The sequence below is a fragment of the Lepisma saccharinum genome, chromosome 4, assembly GCF_977018435.1.
Source record: "Lepisma saccharinum chromosome 4, izLepSacc3.1, whole genome shotgun sequence".
NCBI classification, from domain to species: domain Eukaryota; kingdom Metazoa; phylum Arthropoda; class Insecta; order Zygentoma; family Lepismatidae; genus Lepisma; species Lepisma saccharinum.
Window position 1 is genome coordinate 37,432,280 of NC_139232.1, and position 27,412 is coordinate 37,459,691.

The window sequence follows — 27,412 nt, forward strand, 5'->3', positions numbered from 1 at the left end:
GAGTCTACTGCCACGCGCATCTTTTTTGAGGTTCCAGCAGAAAAAGAACGTGGCAGCAGACACTGCCCAAAAATTAACGTTTGAATAGCCATCCTATCGCACCCCAATCTAAAGCTTAGGGCAACTAAATGACGAACGAAATTCTTTAGGCACACATCAAGGTTGGTGCCTCTAGCGGAAAAGTTTGGCAGTGAATGAATAACCCACTGGCTTGGCTAGAGATGTTATGAGCGATATGAAGAGAAGAAGAAAAATATCAATGGTGTTTGTCCTGTGGAATTGAGATTGGCTCTCTGCTGTGTTGTTAGGTTTCCGCCTCCCTCCTAGTAAGATGAATTAAGATAAAAACTATATATTGCATGTAAGTTTTCATTATTTTTAGTTGATAAGGAAAATACGAATAATTTTGAATTCTATATGTGAGTCGAACGTGTAAATGTATTTTATCAGTTCGAAAAATAGAGATGTACATTATATTTCTACCCTATTTATTGGACACTGCTTCCTGTGACTTGTGCATACCCGCAAAATGCGTTATATTTCTACCGAATTTATTGGACACTGCTGTTAATATAATATGAGCATGGTAATCTCTAAGTATCTGGACTTGCTTAGTGATTATAGGTGCCCAGGAAAAGAAGGGGTTGTACTCTGGGTAAAATTTTCGTATCCCCAAAACGTATTTCTTCAATTTTACAGGAGAAAGTACTTACCGAAATGGGTTTATTTATACTTTAGGAAGGTCTTGGAAGTTTGTTTTCACCTCGTTGAAATTTTTTTGCCGGTAAATCATGCAATTTTCGACATTAATGTCACTCCAATGCACGAAAGCTGTTCCCTCGATGTCCGTCTACTACGTGAACCAAATATTTGCGAGCGTTTCATGACGTAACAACCGGTCAGTGTTTCCAAATACGCGGTTTTGTAACTGTGTAACAGTTCTAGAACGTAAATAAACGTGAGTTACTGTTCATCATTTCTGATTACGAACTTGCGACAACATGACGTGCACAGGATCAGTGGCGTGCTCAATGTGAGGTTGATGGGGGCTATAACCCCCCCCTTTCGCCCAGTATCTCTAAGGCTATTTATGAATGGTTCGTGGGCTATTTATGTATGGTTCGTGGGGCTATCCGTGAATGGTTCGTGGGGCTATCTGTGAATGGTTCATGGGGCTATCCGTGAATGGTTCGTGGGGCTATCCATGAATGGTTCGTGGGGCTATCCGTGAATGGTTTGTGGGGCTATTTATGAATGGTTCGTGGGGCTATCCGTGAATGGTTCGTGGGGCTATCCGTGAATCGTTCGTGGGGCTAGCGCCAATGGTTCGTGGGGCTATCCGAGAATGGTGTGTGGGGCTACGAATATTTTTTTCGAAACCAATTTTTAACTATTGAAACCTTTGCGTGGCCCTACTAACCTATCCACGTGCCAATGGTTCGTGGGGCTAGCGCCAATGGTTTGTGGGGCTAGTGCCAATGGTTCGTGAGGCTATCTTTTTCACTATTGAAACCTTTGCGTGGCCCTACTAACCTATCCACGCGCCAGTGGTTTGTGGGGCTAGCGCCAATGGTTCGTGGGGCTAGCGCCAATGGTTCGTGGGGCTATATTTTTAACTATTGAAACCTTTGCGTGGCCCTACTAACCTATCCACGTGCCAATGGTTCGTGGGGCTATATTTTTAACTATTGAAACCTTTGCGTGGCCCTACTAACCTATCCACGTGCCAATGGTTCGTGGGACTAGCGCCAATGGTTCGTGGGGCTATCTTTTTCACTATTGAAACCTTTGCGTAGCCCTACTAACCTATCCACGCGCCAATGGTTCGTGGGGCTATCTTTTTCACTATTGAAACCTTTGCGTGGCCCTACTAACCTATCCACGCGCCAATGGTTTGTGGGGCTAGCGCCAATGGTTCGTGGGGCTATCTTTTTCACTATTGAAACCTTTGCGTAGCCCTACTAACCTATCCACGTGCCAATTATTCATGGGGCTAGCGCCAATGATTCGCAATTATTTCCAATTTCACACTTTGCACATTCCTTTCCTCTCTTCACCACCCCGTGTGCAACCAAAAACTCCACCGGATCCTCAACACCCGGCACCAATTTCACAACACACCCACCACACGACACCTATAACTTCCGAGTTTCGTCAATTTTTGACATTCGTACTTACCTATTTGCTTCGCGGAACATGACCTACCGCCCCCAACCACTAACGCGGCCCCACCTCCGCTCCCCTCAGGCTTTCTCTATAGACTCCCTGTTAAAGGCATGTTAGAAATTGGCCGGAGTCACCAACCCCCAAATCAGCCCCAAACTTTTAAATTTGAAGAAAGCCGTTTCCAGGATACGGAAAACTTACCTGAATTTCACACAAAACACCTTCTCAATGTTAGACAATACTACAGGAACTTATTACGGTAAGTAGTTTCTTGTGTAGAAATGAAGAAATCTGTCCGAAGGAAGGAGAGTAAACTAGTACCAAAAATTCAATCGCCTTTTTTTTTTAATTTCCAGACGTCACCCCCGGTTTTTTACAACAGATTCCTGATTAGGAGGCCAAAATTTGTTAGTATACCGAAAATTAACAAAATTGGAGCCTTTCTCTATATTGTCAATTCGTTCCGAGTAGGTCGAAAAAAAATGCAAAGTTCATCAGACTTTTTCTTTGACATTAAGTGAGAGTATGAGACGTGTACCTGTTTCACAATCAGTTGCTTTGTTTTATTTCAATCACTTATCGCACAACACTCTTGCTACCTTGCGTTCTGACGTCAGCAGACTGAAGTTTATTTTAAGGCTAAAGGCCTATGTTGTTATCCATATCATTAAAATTTCAGTAACCACCAAACGTCTCTAATTCCCTTATTTTCGTATTTTCCACATTCATACTTACGTATTCTCCATACTAGTACCTAGATATTTTGCTATGAAGAAGGTCGCAACACTGCATAACCACTGATCATGGACTACGCTAGTCAAGATTTCTCCGCCATATCGCGTGTAACGCAAGCAAAAGCGAAGAAAATAAAAATACTCCATATTTCGAAAATTGAGATTATTTGCCTGCAAAAAACGAAACGCGAAATAGAAGAATCCTTACGAATGCAGAATATGTAAGTATCAATGTGAAAAATACGAAAATAAGGGAATTAGAGACGTTTGGTGGTTACCGAAATTTTAATGTACTCTGTAGCAATAAGAACTAAATATTGCTTAGCTCACTTTTAAAATATAAATTGGAGTAGGTTATGACAAGAAAAATATACAGAAATGCAATGTGATTGTGCTTTTGCCGTGTGGTAAAAATGCTAATTATGCGATATCGCCCGAACACCTCTCACTGGTTTATTTCGTTAATTTTTGCATTGATACTTAACCTATTCTGCATTGTAGAAGATTCTTTAAGGTGATGTTATGCCTTTTCCCATAAAATAGTGTCAACTTTTCGTGTTAGTATAGTTTAGTTTAGTTTATTTGCGTCCAAGGACTACCGGTGTGTACAAATTACAGTACATGGTAATATAGGACATGTCAATACTTACATTATTTGTCTTCCTTGTTCCGCTTGGGTTGCAGACAATATGGCGTGCACTCGTCATGGAACGTCGTGCTTGTGTTTTGTCGATTTGGAGTGGGTATGCAGTGTTTCAACCTTCTTAACCGAAAAATACCTACTTTCGTGTTCATTATGTCATCACAAACTATTGACGGATAACCCCAAAAAACAATTCACGACAGCCCCACAAACCATTGACGGATAGCCGCAAAAAACATTCACAATAGCCCCACAGACCATTTCCGGCAAGCATAGTTAAAAAAGAATTCTCGTAAAAAAAAAACACTTTTTGAAACACTGGCGAGACTACGTGACTTCCAACACTCGTGCCATCTGCAGGTACACTACCGACAAAAAGTTTAAGACCACCAGGATAAAGTGCAAAAAATCAGTAGAATTATATGTATTTCATAATTAATGTACAAGAAACAGATGTAAGAATCCTCTTGACAATGTACAAACATACGTACATCCACTATACATACTAATGTCACCTCATATTTTGCTTTGATCAATATGTCCGCCATGGGCCTTAATGACAACAGCGGAAACACGTGGCATGTTCTCCAATAGTTTTTCCAGATAAGATGGTTGAATGTTACGTCAGGCATCGTTGATGACTTCCCATAGCTGTTGAGTGTTGCTGGGTACCTTCTTCCTGATGTCCCTTTCGATTTGGTCTCATAGCAGTTCAATTGGTGAAAGATCAGCAGACTGTGGTGGTCATGTCATGAGAACTAATGCCCCTTCTGTTGCCTTGCGTTACAACCGCATGCACAATTTATATGTATGTTTGGGATCATTATCTTGTTGAAAAATAAACTCATTACCAACAAGACGACGACCAGAGGGGATGGCATGGTGCACCAATATCTGATGATACCCTTCTTTTATCAATGTTCCCTGAATTTTATGAAGGTTCCCCGTCTGGTGTCCGGCAAAACATCCCCACACCATTACACTTTCATTCTCTTGCCGACCTTTCGACGCACAAAGGTTCACCTATTGCTGCTAAATAATTCATATTTGTATTTGTCGGTCCAGGGTACCCGTTTCCAGTTATCCACAGTCCAATCTTGGTGCATTTTAGCTCAGGCCAATCGTTTCGTCTTGTTCACACGTCGTAACAATCGCTTTCTAGCAGCTACTCTGCCATGCATCCCTTCTTTACGCAACCTATTCTTCACCGTTGACACAGACACAGGCGTCACTCTGCTGTTATTCAGGGAAGCAGCGATGACTGGTGCTGTTAGGTGCCTGTTCTGTTTGCTAGTTACTGTAATATATCTATCGTCAGCTGCAGACGTTACACGATCTCTTCCACTACGTGCATGATCAGCATGACTGTTGGTTTTACGGTATCTGTCCAATGCACAATGAACACCAGTCTTGAAAATATTTAGTTTTCTTGCTATTTCGCGTTCCGAATAACCTTCATTTTTCAGTGTACATATCACAGCACGCTTTTCAACCAAAATCGTCTGTTCCCCATGATGACGGACCATTTCACTCAGCTCCACTTACCTTGCACACCTCACACACAATAATGGGCTCGCAATGTCACCTGCATGAAAAGCAACTGACCCTGAGCCACTGATAAGGATGCACATGAGAATGGCTACCGTAATGACCGGTTTCACGCACACAGCTGCAATGTTGCCAGCTTCAGCAACGTTTTTGTCACTTTCCATTTTGCCAACCACATGCTACATATTCGGAAAAAAAATTGTTTTTGCATCTTGCGAGGTTCAAACTAGACTACATTGCATTTTCCATGCGTATCATTGTCACGCCTTTCTTGGACAGGAACCGTTGGTTCCACACAGCACTCCATACTGATTTTTTGGCCGTTTTTCATGGTGGTCTTAAACTTTTTGTCGGTAGTGTACATAATGAAAACAACAGCATAATGTTGTTGCTTTACCAAAATGCAAGTTCCTTACATAAAAAGGGTAAGACTGCAGAATATGGGCTGCTTAGGAGGAACGCGGTTCATAATTTTTTGGTAACGTTTTGTAGTTAGTAATCGGGAAAAGTAAGTTTTAAGGTGCGGAATTTTTTTTTTCTTTAAAAAACCCAGAAAAACGTGTCCTGGTTGGGCGGTATTGAAATCGTAGCAACGAAGGAAAAGGCATATTCCTGCACAAATCTAGTGAAAGCAAAAAATGCCTATGTTGTTAATTAGCTAGGTTTAGTTCACTTAGCCTAAATAATAATTAGTCATTGTATTTATGCTAATGAAACCTAACCTAACAGGCCTAACCTAACCTTGTAGGCATTCCTCGAAGAAATAATGAAAGAAACTGTGCGTAAACAATATGGACATGAACGAATGGAGAAATGCATTGCTTTTAGTAGCAGGAAAAACATTTTCATTGTATTTATGCTATTGGAACCCAACCTGACCTTGTAAGCATTCCTCGTCTGAAATAATGAAAGAAACTGTACGTCTGGGGGTGTAATCCAGAGCGACAAATCAACTCGAATGCCGCGAAACGAAGGGTCTCACTTATCGCACAACACTTGAGCATGTAAACAATATGGACGCGAACAAATGGAGAAATGCATTGCTTTTAGCAGCAGGAAAAATATTTTTTACGTGCAATAATATAATGGTAATCGTAAAAGGAACACCGGAAAATGGAAGTGGAAGGTACGTACTTTCTGGGGATATAAATTTTGTTAGTCTATTTAGAGGAAAAAAGCAGCCCATGTTCTGCAGTGAGACCCAAAATTTTGTACTACCCGCTGGTCACAGTTTCGAATGTTTGATTTTTGCAAGTTTTATTCGAGAATTTTGAAAGTCTTAGAGAAGTGGAAATTAATGCAAAAGTGAATTTGAACCTTCGAGAAAGGAATTAAAACAGTCCACAGAAAGATACAAAAAGGAACTTTTGCAAATATTCCTGCCACCATAATTTATTGATGGTACTAATCTGATATTCCCCGGACAGATTTCTTCATTTTTACGGAAGAAACTACTTACGGTAATAAGTTCCTGTAGCATTGTCCAACACCTGGAAGGTGTTTTGTGTGATGTAACGGATTTATTCAAATTTAAAAGTTTGGGGCTCATTTGTGGGCAGGTGACTTCGACCAATTTCTAACATGCCTTTAACAGGGACTCTATAGATAAAGCTGGGGAGCCGGAGCGGAACGGTGGCAGGGCCGTGCTAGCGGTTGGGGGTGGTAGGTCCAGGAGTGGAGCCCGGAATCGGTGGGAGATTTGGACTCAAAAATTTCAAACAAAAATAATTTTTAATTTAAATTTCCCACCGATTCCGGGACGAAAAATGTGAATATACCTTAAAGAATGTTCCACGAAGCAGATAGGTAAGTACAAATGTCAAAAATTGACAAAACGAAGAAGTTATAGGTGTCCGGGGAATATCAGATTTTTACCTTATTTATTAATATTCAATTTGGGAACGACTCGAGATGACCGGACCCCCCTCTGATTTTCTTCATATTTGGCATACTCACTAATTGAGGCCTCCTAATCACTAATCTGAAGTTAAAATTTGTCGGAATGTCTAGAACTTGCAAAATAAGCGAAAATAAGGCGTTCGTTTTCGGAATGGAAACTGTCAATTTTCGGGAATTTTTTTGTTTCGCAACCAAATATATATATATTCCTGATACTACCACGACACCAAATTTTAACTATGTTTGCCTAACCTAACCACGTGCCAATGGTTCGTGGGGCTAGCGTCAATGGTTCGCAATTATTTCCAATTTCTAGATCCTGATACTAACACGACACCAAATTTTAACTATGATTGCATAACCTAACCGAAACTAACCTAACCACGTGCCAATGGTCCATGGGGCTAGCGCCAATGGTTCTTGTGGCTAATGCCAATGGTTCGTGAGGCTAATGCCAATGGTTCGCAATTTCTAGACGTGACCGACAAATTTTAACTTCAGATTCATGATTAGGATGCCTCAAGTAGTGAGTATGTGAAATATAAAGAAAATCGGAGAGGGGTCCGGTCATCTCAAGTCATACCTCAATTTGAAGGGTGTATTTTAATGTATAAAGTTCAAAAAAATACAAAGGGTAAAATTTTTGAGCAGGACATCAAACTTATGAAATGAATTTACCGCTCTCAGGCCTCCCAATGGTTGATAACCACTACACAAGGCTTGCTCCATGATCAGATTTAGCAGCTATTACATCAAATGATACATGATGCACTTGAAAGCCAGAATACAAATATTTTATGCTAAATACAAATGTAAAGGGGTTTACTGTACATTTGTTGTTTTTACTGTGTAAAATGTTGGTTACATTGCATAAAATGAATGACAGTGTTGTGCCATCTGGAAATAGCGGTAATTTTTCATAGGTTCAAACGGTAAGAATTTACAATACCGGACCCATCCGTAATTTCTATCCTACTTCTTATACTCACGAAATCCGTATTCCTGATGAAGTATCTGAGGTTAACATGTGTGGGTGACGTGTTGAAATTGTTAATTGACGTGTAGAAGTTGCAAAATAAGCTTTTCAATTACCAAGATCGTTCTCAGTATACAAGCATGGAAACCATATTTGTTCAATGTAGGGTTCACTTGTTCAGTAATCTGCATGGTGTGAGGAAGATGGCGACTTTGAAGGTAGGAAATAAAGTTCTTTCTTTCGTAAGTTTTTTTAGTAACTTTTAGTTGGGTACGTATTAATAATACAGAGCATTCGTTCATATTTCGCATAGTCAATAATGTTGTAGTTAAAATATGTCGCTCAAGTGCTACGAAACTAGCATTTTTTTATGGTGCCCCACAAACCATTCACACATAGCCCCAAAAACCATTCACACATAGCCCCACAAACCAGTCATGGTTAGGTTAGGGAAGCATAGTTAAAATTTGGGGTCGTAGTTATATCAGGAATACATTAATTTCATTCTAAAACATAAAGTATTGCAATAAACATTGTTTTCGTGGAGAAATCCAGGGTTTCTGTCCCGATCAAGGACCACTCAATTTCTCTTATTTTGCAATTTCTACTCATGACCCCCAAATTTTAACTTTCGTTATTAGGAGGCCTCAATTACAAATATTACAAAAATCAGAGAGGGGTCCGGTATTGTAAATTCGCTCCGGTTCAAATTCTCTCCCCAGTCGACAAAAAAGATAATGATGAGAAATGAAGTTCTTTTACAGTGTAGATCCATATGATCTGGACTATAAGGAAATAGAAAGGGGGCGTAAACCTTTGGTCAAGTGTAGTTTGCATGTGTTCATTTACTTGACCAACCTATCTGGAATCAATTTGTTAATGTATTTTTTGGTGGTTCGAATTCTGCTTGAAATACATCCAGTACAGATAAACTGTAAACTCCAAGGCTCTGCCATTATCGTCTGTTTCCTTTTATCGTTTGTTCAAGCACTGTAATTTAAAATGATGAGTTGCTCGAAAACTGTAATTTCACTCCTTGCTTTAACAATTTGCTATATGCCTGCTTCCATTGTGGAGTGGTTAACACAGCATGCTACGATGTCAGGTGTCCCAGGTTAGAATCCCATTCTGGGCATGGGTGTTCTTTGTGAGTGATCCTTAATCATATTCCGATAAGCCAAAAATGGCAGAAAAGGGAAGTAAATCAATCAATCAATTTGTGAAACTGGAATATTTAGTATGGTTAATTGCAATTGAATATTTATATCTATAATAGTAGTGCTGGGTGATTCACTAGTCTTGGCATTTTAATCAAAGAGCATTTTATTGACAAATTGACATTACTGCTGCTGAAAAGGAGTCTAGAACAGAAGACAAACTCGGTACTTTTCAAAGTGGTGCCGCTGTAAGTCTAAGCATAGCATGCACCTCTCTTCTGTGTACACATGCTCCAACATAGTTGGGGTGGCAGGGTGGCTACTCACCGGGAATTCCTTGAATTCTGGGAATTATGCCTTATTCTACGTGAATTTTTCTCCGTAGACGTGAAAAATTGCAACTTTTATTAATCCAAATCACATTGAGTTTATTCATATTTATAAATGCCCTAAGATGATGTTTTCACATTTAGCTTTTAGTTTTATCAAGGAAGGAAAATAAAGGAAAGCTACAAGGAAAATAATCAAAATTCTCTCAATCTGTTTGCTTCGTTAGTGTCCTTTGTGGAACAATAAACTATCTGGGGGACGGAAGATTATTGCAAGATCATATCTCTTGAATTTGATTAGGTAAATTTGATTTTGAAATTCTTATACAATTGACATTTTCATACATCAGTATATCCCGTAACATTTGTGACTTATGTTTTTAGATGTATTTCGAGTCTTGGGTATGTGAAATTGCAAATGTAAACTCCGCATCTCAAATTAAATATTTTAGATATATATATACACTGTTTAATATACTTCAATCAGAATTTTTGGATACATTGGAATCACAAAGACCCTTTATATTGTTAATATACTGTATTTCTGTAGGGAGAGTCTGTAATACGCAAGGTGGAAATAGAGAAAACATATTTTTGTAGCTGGGGTGTAAGGGGTGCTCCTTCCACCTAGTGCACCCAATAGTCAATCTCACTTCCACATAGTACACCCTGGACTGCAGACTAATGAGGCTCTGGCGACTGGCCGCATGGCTAGTATAATTTTGTTTGTGTTGTCCTGTGTTTTGTCCTTAACGAAAGTCAGAAGATTTTAATATTTTATGATTTTAGTACTGCAACGTTAGAGTTGTTCTGTGAAACGATAAGGGGCTGGACCCCATATAATGTGATGGGTGCAAAATAGCCTTAGTGCTGACAAACCCAAAATTTTAAATTCAAATTCAAAATTCATATATTTTTGTAGCCTTGATTTCTTGGAAAGTTTGCCTTGAAAACAAGGAATTATACTTGAATTTTATCATGGTCCTAGAGTGGTCACCGTGGGTGACCCTCCCTCCCACTGTATCAGTTTAGGTAATCCCAAGATTTAATGAAACCCCAGACACAAAAGTCTAGGGGAGTCAGGCCTGTCAGACCAAGCCTTGGTGAACCACAGCCTATCCACCTATTGGGGAAGGTTCAGCAAGGTGTCCCAAATGATTCTGGCAAAATAGGGTGGTACACCATTGTGCTGCAAAACAACAATGTATATTATAGCATCCTGAAAACCATTCATCAGCAATGAAAGGAAAATGTCGAGAGACTTTTGAATCACCCTATATTATATTTTTCTGTAAAATTTTTGCGAGTTAAGGGGTAGATGAGCCACAGGCTGAGCTTTACCTATCAATAAAGAATATAAATTCTAATTTCTACTATGTGTATGAGGTAGATTTGCAACAAACTTTTAGATATAGTTTGTCTGTGTAGGACAGTGGGAAGATATATGTTAACTGGCTAAAATGACTAGGTACCAAAACTTGACTTGTAAGTATCAATAATATTGAATGTGTTCAATAAAAGAAAATGTTTTATTTCATGTGAAATTCATACATAAAGAAAAGTCAATTATACCTATATAATGATGTGCTATTCTAATGCATTTTTTTCCAGATTATATTTATTAAGGTTTGGATCAAGATATAGCACCATCATGATTGGTGGGCTTTTTGTATACAATCACAAAGGAGAAGTATTAATATCCCGTGTATATAGAGATGACATTGGCCGGAATGCTGTGGATGCATTCAGGGTGAATGTGATCCATGCAAGACAGCAGGTTCGATCACCAGTAACTAACATTGCCAGGACATCATTTTTCCACATTAAGGTAGTGTACAATATATTTATTGTATTCCTCTTAACAATAGTTTTTATCAAACATTTAAATAAGACAGGGTGATAAATCATTGCACTGAAGTTATGTAATGTATCATGAAAATTCTTTTTCAAATATATGTCCATTTTAATGCTCTCAGTTCTGCACAGGTTACTTTTTCTATGGGTTTTCATAAACAAGTGTGAAATAATCTTTGAATTTTATGGAGTGTTAGTGTACCTGTTATTGCATTGCTACTATTAATAACACATTTTCTTAAATTCACTTGTTACACACCTGACATATTGATCCCTGCCCAAGTACTCCATGTTTTTTTTTAGTTGTTTTTTTTATAATTGCTAACATATTTCCATGTTGTTTAGGGTTTTATACCCCTGTGTAAGATTGTATGTTTTCATTATGTGACCATTTCTTTTTCTTAAAACTTTTTCCATGTTTGAAAATATAATTAGTCTCACGGTTTCATGTGAGGTGATGTTCTCCGTTCTTAATATGTTAATGTTGATTTTTTTTAGTCAATACCACTTTAAACCAATACAAAGCAATGTACGGTCATGAACACTTCGCATTGTAACAAATCCATTGAAAGTAAAATATGTAAGCATTCAATTGGAGAACTAATGCGATATCAATATACCATTGTTTTATTTTCAAATATTCATTTGTAATGCTGGTGAAAAATAATGTGAAATATGCATTTTGCAGACACCCATGATAAACCCTAATATCAAGAAATAATCGGGGAACACTGTTGATTAATTTCAATCCACTACTTTCCAATTAGTATCAGCTCAGCCCAATTTTAAGATTTTTTTGCATCACCACAAAGTAATCTCACGCATACATACTGTGCATTTTGTTTATAAAGTGTATAGATTGTCCAAGTGGAGATAAATTGGCGCTGTCATCAAATTTTCAACCTTAAGGCGAAGAGTGACAGTTTCGCACCAGGTGTGCATTTATTTCAATATCGTCGGAATGAGCATTGCTACTAAAGAGAAACCTGACTGTACAAGAAAGTATGAATTTCTCCCCACATTGCAAGTGGAAGCGATTTTTCAAGTTGATTTTCAAACTGGACACAATGTTTGATAAATTTGACAAATTAGAATTTTCAGATTCCCATGCATTCATTATGGATAAAAATAATGCACCAACTTCAAGTTACAGCAAATCAAAAGGGAGTTTTAAAACTTTTTCCTATGTCAAATCAAATCTTCAATGTGTCCTCTTTCCATAGAAGTGGACAGACAAGATGGATTTACTAGTATGCAATTTGATGCAAATGAAACAAGAAAGTTTTACAAATATTAATTATGTTAACAAACAATGATCACAACCAAGAAGATGTAGAAATTGTTGAATTTATTTTGTTCTAGGAGTAACCTAGTAAAATCTACATTTTTTTTTTTAGTTTGGTTCTTTAGATCATATGCAAAGACATTTGCTTCGGTAACACCTGGGAATCAGTAAATCGTGTTCAAGGCATTCCAAAATGTAACTTAAATTATTGAGTATTTGTTATTACAGCATTTACTTAAGAAAAAGTTGGAGAAATTAATTGAAGCTGTTCTGTTTCATATTCCAGCGAGCTAATATCTGGTTGGCTGCTGTTACGAAGCAAAATGTGAATGCCTCTATGGTTTTTGAATTTTTGCTGAAGGTGATCGATGTGATGCAGTCTTACTTTGGAAAAATCTCAGAAGAAAATATCAAGAACAACTTTGTATTGATCTATGAACTCCTGGATGGTATGTATTTGTGTACTGTCTTACAGTCGATTGTTGGGAGATGGTTATGTAACATGCAGGTAATTAAAGTTTACTACTTATCTCAGGGTTCCCACACACCTGGAAAAACCTGGAATTCTCAGGGAATTTCAAGAAAAGTAAAAACTCAGGGAAAATCATCTAATTATAATTGAGTCCCAATGAAGCACATCCAAAAAAAAAAAAAAATCCTGTGCGTAACAGCCCATGAAGGGCCTTGGCTTACCTACCGGCTGCCTGTCTCCCTCCCACGCTTTCCCTCGTCACCTCTAAGCGTGGAGATCTTCAACCAGGATTGGAATAGTCGGGGGGTCAGCCCGACGTATCCCCAGCCCTTGTAGTAGATCTACGTGACCGGATTACGCTTACTCATTCGAAGCTCCCCAATTTCCTCATGTTGGTGGGTTGCCACTGGCCCTATACACAGGCCGAAAATTGCCGGAGACTGAACCCATGTCGCCCGCAGCCGCCGTCCAAAGCAAGGTGCCTTAGACCGCACGGCCGCAGAGGAGGACAATGCAGCACATCTGAAGGACTAAAATATGCTTGTTCTTGTAGTAATAATTCCAACTTCACTAACATGCTTTATATGAACTACAGGGTGAATCCCTCGCTAGAGGCCCCAAACTTTTGTCTATAAAAGTGCCATTTACTTAAAGTTTGTATTGAAAATTTATATGCACATACCTTCAACAATGTAAAACAGGTTCTGCTCATATCCGATGCTGAAAATGGTCCCCTTCCACATGCAAGCACTCTTGTACATGTCTCTCCAAATTCTGGAAAACTTTTCTTAAAGTGGCGTCGGTAATGACTTTAATCTCTTGATGTATAGCTCCTTTCAGGGCTGCGATTGTGTGATATGTTGCATCATCTTGTTGGAAATACCGATCAGTTAGTTCATCTCATCTGTTAACTGATTGACAAACTCAGTGAATATTCCCAGGTAGACTTTTGTGTTAACTGTTCATTAAAAAAAATAAAAAAAATAGAGCCTATAATTCGCCTACGAGACACTCCACACTACACTTCAATTTTCTGAGAATGCAAAGGCTGTTCATGTATTGCACGAGGATTTTCTTCTGCCCATATACGTGTGTTTTGAGAGTTCATATAGCCACTCAGATGAAACCATGCTTCATCTGAGTGAGGTCTATATTCCCAGGATTCTGAGTAAGAAAATTTTGAAACCATAAACAAAATTGCACACGTTTTTCATGGTCTGTCGGTTGCAATTTTTGAACACATGACACAAGGTAAGCGTGTAGTTTTGATTTTTTTTTTGCAGCTTTTTGACACTTCGAATATGGGAGATCAGTTTCTTGGGAAAGTCTTCACAATGATTTTGATGGTGATGCCAGTAACCGCTCTTTACATCCTGTTTTGTCTCTAACTTTCTTACCAATTTCTGGATACAATACTTTGAAGGTACATGTCTCACATGAAATTTAGTCTGAAATGTCCTTTGACATGTTTTTAATGAACCAGTTAGCCAGTATGTACGAATGAGGAAAACACGCTCTTCGATTTGTACATTGTAATCCCTATACATTTGAGCCAACACTACCGAGATGCATTGTCGCGGAACAAAACAAATGAAGGTCACTGGAAGAGTCCAAACCTATTGCGAGGGTTTAGATCCCGTTTTATATTGTTGAAGGTATGTGCATACACATTTTCAAGACAAACATTAAGTAATTGGCAGTTTTACCTTATAGACAAAAGTTTGGGGCTTCTAGCAAGGGAATCACCCGATATTTTGAAGATGTAGGCTTTAGAGAGGTGTTTATTTTGCATCACAGATTAATTGTTATTATAACAGGGTATCTACCAGTGAAGAAAGTCAAGAAATCAACAGATGGGTCAAGAAATTATGCTTTAGGTCAAGAACTTTTGCTATTTTTTGCAGTATAGTGAACTTGCATTGTTATATACCTGTACAGTGATTTGATAAAATTGAATATTTGGAAATCTAAAATTGTATTGAGTTGTGGTTAAGATTTGTTCACTTTATTTCTTAAGAATATTTTTTACATGCATTAATAATTAATGCAAATCTAAATCTCTTAAAGTACAGCTTCAGTTTTCATTGTAACGGACCTTGTGGCAGGAGTTTTTTTATTAATATATGTATATATTTTCTTAATTTCGAACTATACCTGAGTAGGAGGCGATTAAATAAATGTTAAGAATAAAGGGAAAAAAGGTCAAGAAGTCAAGAATTTTGGATTTGTTATTTTGGTAGACACCCTGTATAATCTTCTGTTTACCAAAAGTATGCTACATATACACACCCAGTCTTACCATATACATATTCCAAAGCTCTGAATGAAATAACAGAATATACTTTTAAGATATGTGTTACGTGGATATATTGTGTACACAAAGCACAAAATGACTGCCTTTGACCTGCACATAGTACCTAAGTGTCTGTGGCCACTCATCAATTGCATCACACCTGTATTGAGGGGAAAATCTTCCACTGCCTTCATAAGATAGTGGTTCAAAGTGACAATACTGCATTATATCTTCTTGAAGTACAGACTACAATTTCTAGTCCAGAGAGCGTAGGCCAGTACTGACAGATGATCCATCTAAAGGGGAAATAAAGTTGAGAACATTTGTCTCGAACCACTGCTGGGTTGTTTGAGCCAGATGAGCTGGTGCACAATCCTGCTGAAAACTCTACTCCTGGCAATGGAATAATATTGCTTGATTCTTGACCATTGTCTCCAGGACTGTCTCTTGGTACACTCGGCCTGATGTTTTTACCCCTTTGTTGCAGAAAAGGAGCTCAGTAATGCTATCACAATGCCCCATTTCCCACCACACCATGATTGAAGCAGTGTGTGGTCCCTCTGGACCCTTCTGGAGGCATACAACCTGTCATTCTGCAAGTTGAAAGCTGCCTCTGATAATTCTGTCCAAATTTATGCTTAATGATCCAGTAGGCACTTTCCGTTTTCTGAGGCTAGAAAGTGGTATGTGTGTTGTTTGTAAGCTTTCAGTCCTAGGTCACTTTGCAACATACGAGACGTAGATATTTTGGAACTGGTCAGTTCACAGACCATCACTGATGCTTCTGTACATTGATTTTTCCAGTTTCACAGTTCTTATAGTGCGTGGCTGTCCCTGGCTGGGCCATTCTTTCATTTTTCCAATGTAACTGAAATGCTGGACAGTAGGATACTTGAATCACTTGGGAGATTTGAAGCTTCTAGAGAATCTGGAAAAATCAGCTGACTTCCCTATCTTACAGGCTACTAAACAGCCACATGGTTTTCGTAACTGCCCCATTCAATTATGAAAGCTAAAGACAAAATGTTCTATCACTTCTGAGGTCAATTAGCAATGACTTTGAACACCGTGTGATGAGCCACCTCCCAAAGTTTGTGACAGTGTTTGAAATTTATTTTGTGTGCTGTAAAAAAAGTGTGAAAATTCCCACTAAAACCTTACTACTTAATTAAGAGTGTAAAGATATCATTTTATTATTTAATTTGTTTTCTTATTGGCTGAGACTAATAAAGTACTACATAAAATTGACTAATAAGGCTACTGATCTGATATGAAATTGCAAGTGCTCCATGAATGTTCGATGAATGGTTCATTCACATCCTTAATTAATGTATATAACCGGGTGATTGTCGTGGGTTTTGCCTTTGAAAAGAAACTACCTATTTAGACATTTACGTTGAAAACCATAACAATAATTACATGTTCTCATTCATAAAATAAATAACAAGATGGGAGAATATTGCACTAAATTACAGATTGTTTATAAATAGTGCCTGGGACTTTATGTCCTATAAAACTGTAAAATATGTATGTAATTATGTCATATAAATTGGAAAATATGTCATGAAAAATTACAAATATGTCAGAAAAATGCAGAAATATTCTCAGTAAAGCCAAAAATATGCACAACAGTACTCTCGAATTCTCCCATACCTGATAGAGTAGAGTAGGGACTGTAATATACCAAATGTTATTTTTACTTTTGACTGATGTTTGTGAAAAGTGAAAAATTCAAAGAGATGAGAACGAAACTTCTTTACTTCCCGTGCAACAATGAGAGAACATTTTTCCTCAATAATGATTGCATGGCTATCAATTGTCGGGATAAAAAAAAGTGGGGGTATTTTTGTTCTGTACTAATACAGGGTGGCGACAGACCTGGAAAACTGGGAAAAGTCAGGGAATTTGAGGTGTCAAAAAAATCAGGGAAATGTCAGGGAATTTCGTCTTCATTGATTTTTATTTTTTATTTAAAGATATCGTTATGGAACTCTGCACGGAAACAGGAAATCTCGTTCGCAAGTTTCGGCCTTAACTTTTAGGCCCCTTTTATGCGCAACACAACCACGGTGAAACCAGTGATGGCAGTTATGTAGTAGCATGTGTGTGCGTGACTCAAACTTGTTTGTAGGATTGCTTCAAAAGTCCACGTGAAAATGGAGATGCAGCTATTAAATTCTTGCATCCACTTTGTCCATCAACTTCCCACTACTGGCCAAAAAAGTATGCTGTGTTCAGTGGACATTAACAACACAAATGGATGGACATATGTATTTAGTGATAAGTCAAATACTTTAGTGTGTTTGAAATGGTCAAAATATCCATCTAAAATGTGAACGGCACAATTTATAGTACATGAAATTTTGGCAATGCATAGAGTACAATTTTTGGTACTGTCTTAATGGGTCACTTGGAAACTTTCTTCGGGTTGAGATAATCGCAAAGTTTTCCATCGTATAAAAGTAGTGTCCAGGATTATTTGATAAATACATTTGAAAAATCACAATTATTACTCTTTACAGAGGTTGTTCCGTCTACGTTTGGCCAATTTCGTTCCTCCCCCCCTCCCGGGCAGATTGGACTCACCCGAACTGCCGCGTGGCATCCTGCAGTGTTGTGCAGTGACTGTCTGGGAACGGAGTTGTTTATCCGCGCGGACGAAAATAACACACAAAACAGGACCATTGTTGTGAGTGTTGTGTAAAATCTTTTTCCAAGTGTGGGGGTTTCCACTCTGTGACCAACATGCCGCCCAGAATGGTTGCAACATCAGTTTAAGTGGAATAAAAAATGTTATTAAAAAGTACAAGAGCAACGAAGCTCCACCATTTGGATCACCAACGAAGTTGCCTAGGAAGCGGGCCAAGGCCAAGGCCACCCCTACCATGCAGAGGAAACTGCGCAAAATGCCAATGCAAGAAAATCCGCCAACACAAAGGTGTATGGCTAATCATCTTGACGTGTCTTTGGGGACTGTGAGCCGGACCTTACACCATCAGCTCAAGCTGGAAAAAGTCATGAAAGCTCGCTGCCATCTTCTCACGGATGCCCACCAAAACGAACGAAAGTGTAACGCCCGGAAGCTGTACGAACGGCATCTGGCAAAACAAAGGTGAAAGCACGTCGTAACGCTCGATGAAGCATGGATTTACCTTTCCGACTGCGGTAAACCGAGAGCCATCATGTACCGACAGAAAGGCCCAAAGAACTTCGGAAGGTGGGTCCGTGTATGTAAAGAATCCTTCCCAAAAGGGTTCATGGTCGTTACTGGCTACTGTTACCGAGGTAAACTGAAGATTCGTAGGGTGGCGAAGAACTGCAAAATAAACTCGCAGTATTATCAGGAGCAGATCATGCGGCCGATCTACGAGCATGAGATTCCAACAATGTACGGAAATGATGCCAATCTGGTGCGCATTCACATGGACAAGGCCTCATCACATACTTCACGATCGTCCCTCGCATTCTACAGGGAGATGGAGGAGGCAAGTGGTATACAGGTGATACCTTTCAATGAGGTACCTGTTAAATCTCCAGACGCAAGTCCTATGGACTATTGTGGATTTGGCTTGCTGAAGCGGGCTTTGGGAAAACGGCGTGTGACAACTGTGGAAGGACTTTGGAAAGCTGTGCAAAGTGAATGGGACAAGATTCCCCTCCCAGTTCTTCAGAGAAGCCTATTACAGTGGAAATTATGCTGTCGGGCTATTGTTAGGAACCAAGGGACACACATCGAGCACTTACGGACCTGGCGCCATGGATTCGTCTAAATTTTTAGGTAAGTCAAAATTGGCCAAATGTAGAAAGAACAACCTCTGTATTTGTTTGTTCCTCAAGTGCCAGGAGGATCACAAAATATATTTAACTTATAAATTTTGGAGGGAGCAAGTGCTTCCCTTTGCCCCCGCCAGGTTACGCCTATGCTTAGTGAACATAAATTTTGAATATTGTAACTTGAAACATATTGTACTTCAGGCGTTGTGCTAAATACATAAGCATTTTTAATAAGATTTACTTTTAATGTCATTTTATGCAAATGATTTTTTTATCATCCTGTCTCTGAACCGCCCATCCCAATTTTTTCATCAGGCATTAGTACACACTCTGAGATACCTACATATAAAATTGGGGGGAAATTGAAGGGGGGGGCATTGCATGAAATTCGCTCTTGAAGTTAGTCATTTATTTTTCTAAAAAAATACATAAAACTATATATAAAAATACATGTTTACTGATGCATTAATCTGAAACGTTATTTAAATGAAAGCTTATACTATTCTGAACAAAAGAAAACAAACTTGAAGTTTCTACGGCAAACTCGAGGGAATATACGATCGTTTATAACCTAATGCGTGTCATTCAAAGTGGAGCCGGATGTGGCGTACACGGAGATCTTAAAAAGTGCGTAACTTCTGAACCCCTTTACCAATTTTAAAAAAGTTGTCATTTTTGTAATCAGCATCAAAAGTTCTATAAGCATACCGAATTTCATCAAAATCGGGGTTGGTGGGTGACATTTTCACAAAATTCTGGATAATTTGCATTTTTGGAGGAAAATTGTTATAACTTGGGCACTATGGGAGCAATCTACTTCGGATAACTTTTGTTTTTCAGCTAAAACATCAGAGCATGCAATCATGCACAATTCAGAACGCCGGATTGAGGAAGGGTTCTTGGGGGCACGACCCCACGAATTTCAATGGAAAAAAAACCCGTAAAAATCTGTAGTTTGCCCCTTCTTGCCTCGCTATTTTGGGGAGAGGTCGCGAACTTTAGTATTCTTTTCAAAGAATGGACATTTCTCAAGAGAATGAAAAATATTTCATGTTCTTGTGTGCCATACAAGTTGAATAATAAGCCAAAATGTGTTGTTGTTTTTTATGAAAAATAGGTAATTTGCATTTTTGGAGGAAAATTGTTATAACTCGGGCACTATGTGAGCAATCTACTTCGGATAAGTTTTGTTTTTCAGGTAAAACATCAGAGCATGCAACTGTGCACAATTCAGAACGCCGGACCGAGGAAGGGGCTTGGGGGCACGTCCCCCGAATTACAATGAAAAAAAAATCTGGAGTTTGCCCCCTCTTCTCCCACTATTTTGGGAGTAAGGTGCAAACTTTAGTATTATTTTCAAAGAATGGTCATTTCTCAAGAGAATGAAATATATTTCATGTTCTTGGGTGCCATACAAGTTGAATAATAAGCCAAAATGTGATTTTTTTTACGTAAAAGAAATGGGTAATTTGCATTTTTGGAGGAAAATTGTTATAACTCGACCACTATGTGAGCAATCTACTTCGGATAAGTTTTGTTTTTCAGCTAAAACATCGTAGCATCCATCCGTTATGATTTGATTTGATTAAGTTTATTTTACTTCGCGTTTTGTGCCTCTTGTGCCTCTTGTCTAATTTGCGAAGATGGGGATGAGTGATGAAATGATGAAATTGATGAATGGACATTCACAAACAACTAAGCCCGACCGGGATTTGAACCCGGCATCCATCCCTGTACAACTCAGAATGCCGAACCGAGGAAGGGGGGTTTGGGGGTCGCGACCTCCGAATTTCAATTTAAAAGAATCTGTACTTTGCCCCCTCTTCTCCCACTAATTTCGGAAGAAAGTGCGAACTTTAGTATTCTTTTCAAAGAATGGACATTTCACAAGAGAATGAAACATATTTCATGTTCTTGGGTGCCATACAAGTTGAATAGTAAGCTAAAATGTGATATTGTTTATTACGAAAAATAGTTAATTTTCATTTTTGGAGGAAAATTGTTACAACTTGGCCACTATCGGAGCAATCTACTTCGGATAAGTTTTATTTTGCAGCTAAAACATCAGAGCATGCAACCATGTACAATTCAGAACGCCGAACCGAGCAAGGGTTTAGTGGGCGCGACCACCGAATTTCAATAAAAAAATCCCATAAAAATCTGTAGTTTGCCCCTCTTCTCCCACTATTTTGGGGAGAAGGCGCAAACCTTAGTATTCTCTTCAAGGAATGGACGTTTCCAAAGAGAATGAAATATGTTTCTTCATATTCCTGTGAGCCGTACAAGTTGAATAATGAGCCAAAATGTGAAACTCTGTTCGGAAATTTCTCATTGATATGTTGCGGAGAGGGGGGGAAGGTTGATCATCAATATGAATTTCCCAGGCTTGCTCCAGACCTGTGTCAGAGTTTCCACCCAAACATAAGAGTACGAAGGTCCAAAAAGCACATTCATTTTGTAATCAGCACCATGATACCATATGGTATCATCGGGGGAGTAAAGGTTAAGCCTCTGAATATTACATGGAAAATGCATTGAATTATCATTTTTTCTTGTCTGTATGGGAGTAGTAAGAGGACTTGTCAACAGATGGAGGGGATAAGAGCGGGTGGCGCTGTCCGATAGTAAGGCATTTTGTTGGGCAAACTGAAGGAACATGGAAAAAAATAGGTTCTATTGATACATACTATTTTTGTCGAATATCGCCACCCAACAAAGTATCCCACTACAACATGCGACAGAAATTGCATGGACTGCAACATCCAACAAAAATCGCATGCATAAACAAGAAGAGCTTTAGACTGAAAATATGCTGCTGGAATTTTATTACTCTTCTGGCTCACTTCACCTTATTGAATGTAGCAGTGCTTACGAAGGTTTTCTTTCATCATCCTGACGTATTACTGGTTTCGCACAAGTTAACATACGTTTACAATGACATTGCACTATTTTTAGATATCAAGAAGAATCCAACCAAACGGGATAGATATTGAATACTATCACGAAAATGTGAAAAATAAATCTGCATTGGTGAACGTTATAAAAATTTGAAAGTGCATGCTCGCAACCTCAAATTTACCGCAACACTAGTATTGCAATGAAATTAACGCCACTCTCTGTCCTTTCTGTTTAAACTCGTGAGAGATGGTCATTAATCTCTCACTGAGTGAAGTTAATGTCCAATATTATGAAATAAAATACTAATAATAAATAAGTAAATATTTTAATATCATATTTACTTGAATCATTCAATCATAAAAGCAAATCACTTTCTTCAAGAATTGACTTTTCTCTGCCAGCCCTGATAAATTTTCACTTTACATCTACTGATTTATACAAGGGGTGACCAGAAAGTAATTTCCGATTAGTAGGGAACCGCAAACGCCAAAACCGTGAAAACTGGTAATTGCTGCGAAGTTATGTTTAGGAATGTGCAGTTATGTCTGGACACATTTTTCGCCTGTTCGAAATATCGAAATAATGCGAATTTGGCATAAAATGCGAATTGTTGGCGTTTTTAGTGATTTTTTTAAAGAAATGTTCTAAAACAACGAAAAATTCCATGAAATCCAACATTTTTGTCTTTTCTAGGCCATGTTTGTGTACATAGAACATGCAAGTTTTCCAACATTTTACTCAAGAGTTAACTATAGAGTTATACTTATACGTACATGAAATAATTCCGACAGCCAAATTAAATCATGTATTTCCCACGATTTTTTCAACTTCTATCAAAACCATTTGCATCCCAGAGCAAAGTGGCAGGGTTCTAACAGGAGATCGAGTGCGTATATACCGTCACACGGGAGCCACATCTTCGTATTTGTCACACGAGATATGTTTTGAATTACCAAGCTAAGTGTGCACCATCGGCATTTGTCAAGCGAGTAATAGTGGAGCTTAGTCGTTAGGGCATGTGATTACTATGCGAGAGACACGGGGTCGATCCCCTGCAGGGGAGAACCAGGATGATTTCCACCTATTCAAACTGCTCCGGCACCCACCCAGCATCATATGAAGCTGATACCTTGAGGAAAATTTGAGGGATAAATGTAGCCAGGAGCGTGGTGCTGATCACATCACCCCCACCTTCAGCCGTGATCAAGAAAGTGTGTGACCCTAACTCCATGGAAAAGTGCAGGGGAGCACTTTACTTTTACTTCCTCAAAAATCTGTTCCAACATATCAAACTGTCGCGAAAATATGTGGACTATGTGACGTACAATTTAAAATAATAGTTTAAAAGAACAATGGAGTATTAAGTTTCGGTATATCTGGCAGATAAATGTTCTAAAACAAAAATGCGAATTTTGGGAAACGTAACACTAACAACTCAAAAAAACACCATGAAGGTATAATTTCAGATATTTGCCAGAAAATGCGCTAAAATGAAAATGTAAATTTTGGGAAAAATAACACCGTATAGTAAAAAATAAAAAATAAGAAAATACACCAATTTGAAAGAAAAAAAATAACAAAATATCAAAGAGTCTGCCGATTAGGTATAAATAAAACAAGAATATCAGTTGTAATTTATTGCATTAGTAACAGTGAGTCCTAACCTAATTTTCGGCATAATCACCACCGTTGTTCTGGCATTTGTCGTAGCATGGCACTAAATTTTGTATGTCCGTGGTATATGTGTCTGACAGCAAAGACAGGAACTATCTCTACCGCAGTGTAGCTGTCAAATCCTTGCCCTGCCAGAAATCTCTTCAGTTAAGCAAAGAGATGAAAGTCGGTACATTCAAGGCCAGTGCTGTTCAGGGAGTGGTCCAAGATTTCTCACCTGAAGTGATGCAAAGGGCCCGTGTGTACTCAGCTGTATGGGGTTGTGCACATTCGATTGACCTTCCGTGAATTGTCTGCACCATCATCTGACCATACTATCACTCACGACGTCCGGTCTGCACACCTCACACGATTGCTGGTGACTCTGTGCCAAATTCTGAGCGTGCAATGTAGGCTACATCGCACTCGGTGGGAGACTGTGTGAGAGCTGTAATCTTTAACCTAGAACTGTCCTAAAACGGCTTCATTGCAACTGTACCAGATTACAGCTACATGCCACTTCTTCCTGCCTGCATGTGTGTGGGTCGCTCTCCGACCACTAGTGCTGTGTATAGGCACCATTGGAGCTTTTTTCAGGATGCCCCTCATATATGAACTTTCAGAATCTTTTATTATTAGTGTTTTTCTGTTTTAATGTGTGGTTAGCTAAATCAGGTACCTATACAATGCAATTCTATAAATTCCTTGTGTTAAATTTCTAATATCTACATACCCTTGTCGTCAGCATTAATGGTATAACTGCATGTTGTCAGTTTCACAGTACTTCACTTGGATATACTGTACTGAAGCAGAAATCCCATTGATAATGTAAGGAAATATGACACTTTATTTTGTTCGATTCAATTGTTTCACTTATATGCAAGAGTTAAGTTGTTTGCTTTACAGAGAAGAGAGAAGTAGCTTTATGCATTGAGAAATGAGTTCGCACTCATGGTTTTTGCAAGCAGAGGGTTCCAAACCTCAGTGGAAATATCAGCGTATAATACCGAGAATGTATAAGGAGACTGATAAATTACAAATTGTATTTCTTAATCATTCACTCTTCACTCTTCTCATTTAGTCGTAACTTTAAAAATAATCAAGTATTTTATTTTAAACTTACTGCGTATGACAAAATTCCGTAATCCTTCCCTAGCTTGTGAATTGTAATAATTTTCCAAATTCACTATTTTGCATTTGAATTCAAATCATAGAGAATAGAGAAATTAAGTCAATTTCATAGAAGATACTATTGGTACTTAACAAAACCATTTGTGGATCTGTATGAGTTTATTATTTCCATTTGCAAAAACATCGATTTAGTTTAGTTTGTAATTGTGAGGGAAAAGTGTAAATTTTGTCCTGGAAAACCTGGAAAAGTCAGGGAATTTCATTTCTGCTTGTTTGTAGCCACCCTGTAATAAAAGACTGCACCTTTCTTCCTCCGCAATTTCCATATTCTGCCATCGACAATATGAACTATCCGTTGTGCTAAAGCTACGAAGAAAAAATTATGAAATAACCGATTATGTGTGAAAGAATTACGAAATTATACAGAAATATGTCTTATTACAACAAAATTGAAGAAATATGTTGTAAAAATGCGAAATTGGTGAAATATGTCAAAATATGCTTTCTCAAGTTTGTCTATTTCGGCTGATTTTCATCACACATGTAAAGATCTCACCCCAATAATAGATCCGAAGCCAATTGAAAAAATGTTATAACATAAAGTCCCGGCCCTATTTATAAATATATCAGATCGGTAATATTACTGATAAAACATATGCACCATAGGCCATTGTAAAATATATTTAGAATAGTAATGTACTGGGTATTGAGTACTCTGGATAAAATGTGCTGATTCTGGAAAACTCAAGGAAAATGCAGGTAGAGTTTACATGGGAACCCTGTTATCTGTTTAGAGGAACCCATGCAGGTATATATCATATGTGGGCAGTATATTTTAATTTAGTTATCTGTTTTATTCACAATGGTAATGTGGATATTTAGGATGAGAGAAATTGTAACAAAACTACAAGGTGTCCAAAAAGTTATGCACCACACACCAAAACTCAGTATTTGCTCAAAGTGTCCTTTGTCGAGTCCACACAGATCAGTAGGCAGAATTGCAGGCTGCTGAGCCCTTGGGGAACAGAATCTTGGGCAGTGACATGGCATTTGTTCTTGATGATAATGTGAAGGCAAACCAGATCATAAACCTTCATGCTGTACACCTGGGATTTCAGATTAACTTGGAATGCAATCCAACAGTTTCAAATTCAGCAAGGGATGGGGGCCCTGCAACTAATCCAGTGTTCAAGAAACGTGGAATCCAGCTAACTGTCGATTTTAGAATTTAACATATTGTGCGGGACTTTTTGGACAAAAAACTATTAGAAATTTGTGATTTTTATGTACATTATTAGAAAGATAATTCTGAAATAGTGTAAAGGTCATATACTAATCAACTACTATATAAAGCATCATACATTGTTGCAGACTAAACCAATGTACTATATCTTGTAACAACTTCAATAATATTTTTGTGACAAATGTGCTATTATGAGAATTTTTCAGTGCTGAGTAAGTACGAGCATGGAATCATCCATTAGGTTACTGATTTATCTGCATATCATCCTTACCTGTCTACAATTTATTGTTTAATAATTAGGTTGACCCATTCTCAGTTTCTACACTTCAAAGTGTGTCTTTAAGCCCACTCACATAGGCTAATCAGGACTGTTCCTCCACTTTAAAGTGGGATCCAAACTACTATGCCTCTGCCAAGAATTAAACCTGGGACATCTTGATTACAGCGTGATAATGTTAACACTACTTCACTGAAGCGATGTCAAATAACATCCCAAAGAATGTTACAACACTATGTGGTACCACTAGCAAAGTGATTGCTACACTGTTATAAAAAAAATGATTTTTCTTGAGCAGACGTTGTATTTTTATGTTTCTTCATGATATTTTTGCTGTGGAGTTCATCTTCAGATGATTCTGATATTGCAGAAATTTTGATCCCCAGTGATGATGTAATGGATATTGCTTCTATTCGAGGGGTCCCAGGTCCCAGGTTGAGTAGTACGACATTTGAAATGTTAAATTTAAAGACAGAATAATTTTCTTGTTTTATGATGTCAATACCCTTATGATGCAATTGTGTAATCCTACCTAATGATTTTTCACTTAATTGGGTAAGTTTCTTTTCAGTTGCTAGTAGATGGTAGTTTTTTATAGAGATTATGATGTGTGCTGGTTCAAAGATGTATGGTTTGTGTTTTCCGGGATTTTGACAAGTGTCATTGAAGAAAGGTTACATGCTATTAACAGTGTTATTACCTGATTCAGTGTTTTCCTTTTTTAAGTTTAAAGCTCATCGGACTGATATCATTGGAAACTGTGATTACTGCAGATTGACATTAACCCATCGGCTTACCATTTAAATACCACCGTAAAATATGATTTTTTTTTTTGTGATTGAAGCTTGTTTATGTGGAAGGGGACACGAAGGTGCGAACCTCTGCCACCACTCGCCACTCTCACTTCTTATACCCTCTCACTCAGCTATCGTTTGTCGTTGGTGCTTCTGCTGAGTGCGGTATTCTTCGTGTCCCGGAGTGAAGGATATACTTTGGAGTGGTTAACTTGGTTCTGGGAATCTCCGCTTCTACACCAGTTTGAATAAGAAGATAAGCGAGTAATATAAATCTCGGTACCTA

At 38.3% G+C, this 27,412-nt stretch overlaps 1 protein-coding gene across 1 annotated transcript in view; it reads left to right on the plus strand.

The window, feature by feature from the left end:
• Positions 1-250: 250 nt before the first annotated feature.
• The window catches only part of AP-2mu (adaptor protein complex 2, mu subunit), a 78,933-nt gene continuing 51,771 nt past the window's right edge, over positions 251-27,412 (plus strand). The window contains exons 1-3 of the mRNA XM_083121631.1: positions 251-361; positions 11,064-11,280; positions 12,878-13,040. Of these exons, the coding sequence (XP_082977757.1) occupies positions 11,104-11,280; positions 12,878-13,040 (340 nt within the window). The 5' untranslated portion in view covers positions 251-361; positions 11,064-11,103. The remainder of the gene's footprint in view (positions 362-11,063; positions 11,281-12,877; positions 13,041-27,412) is intronic.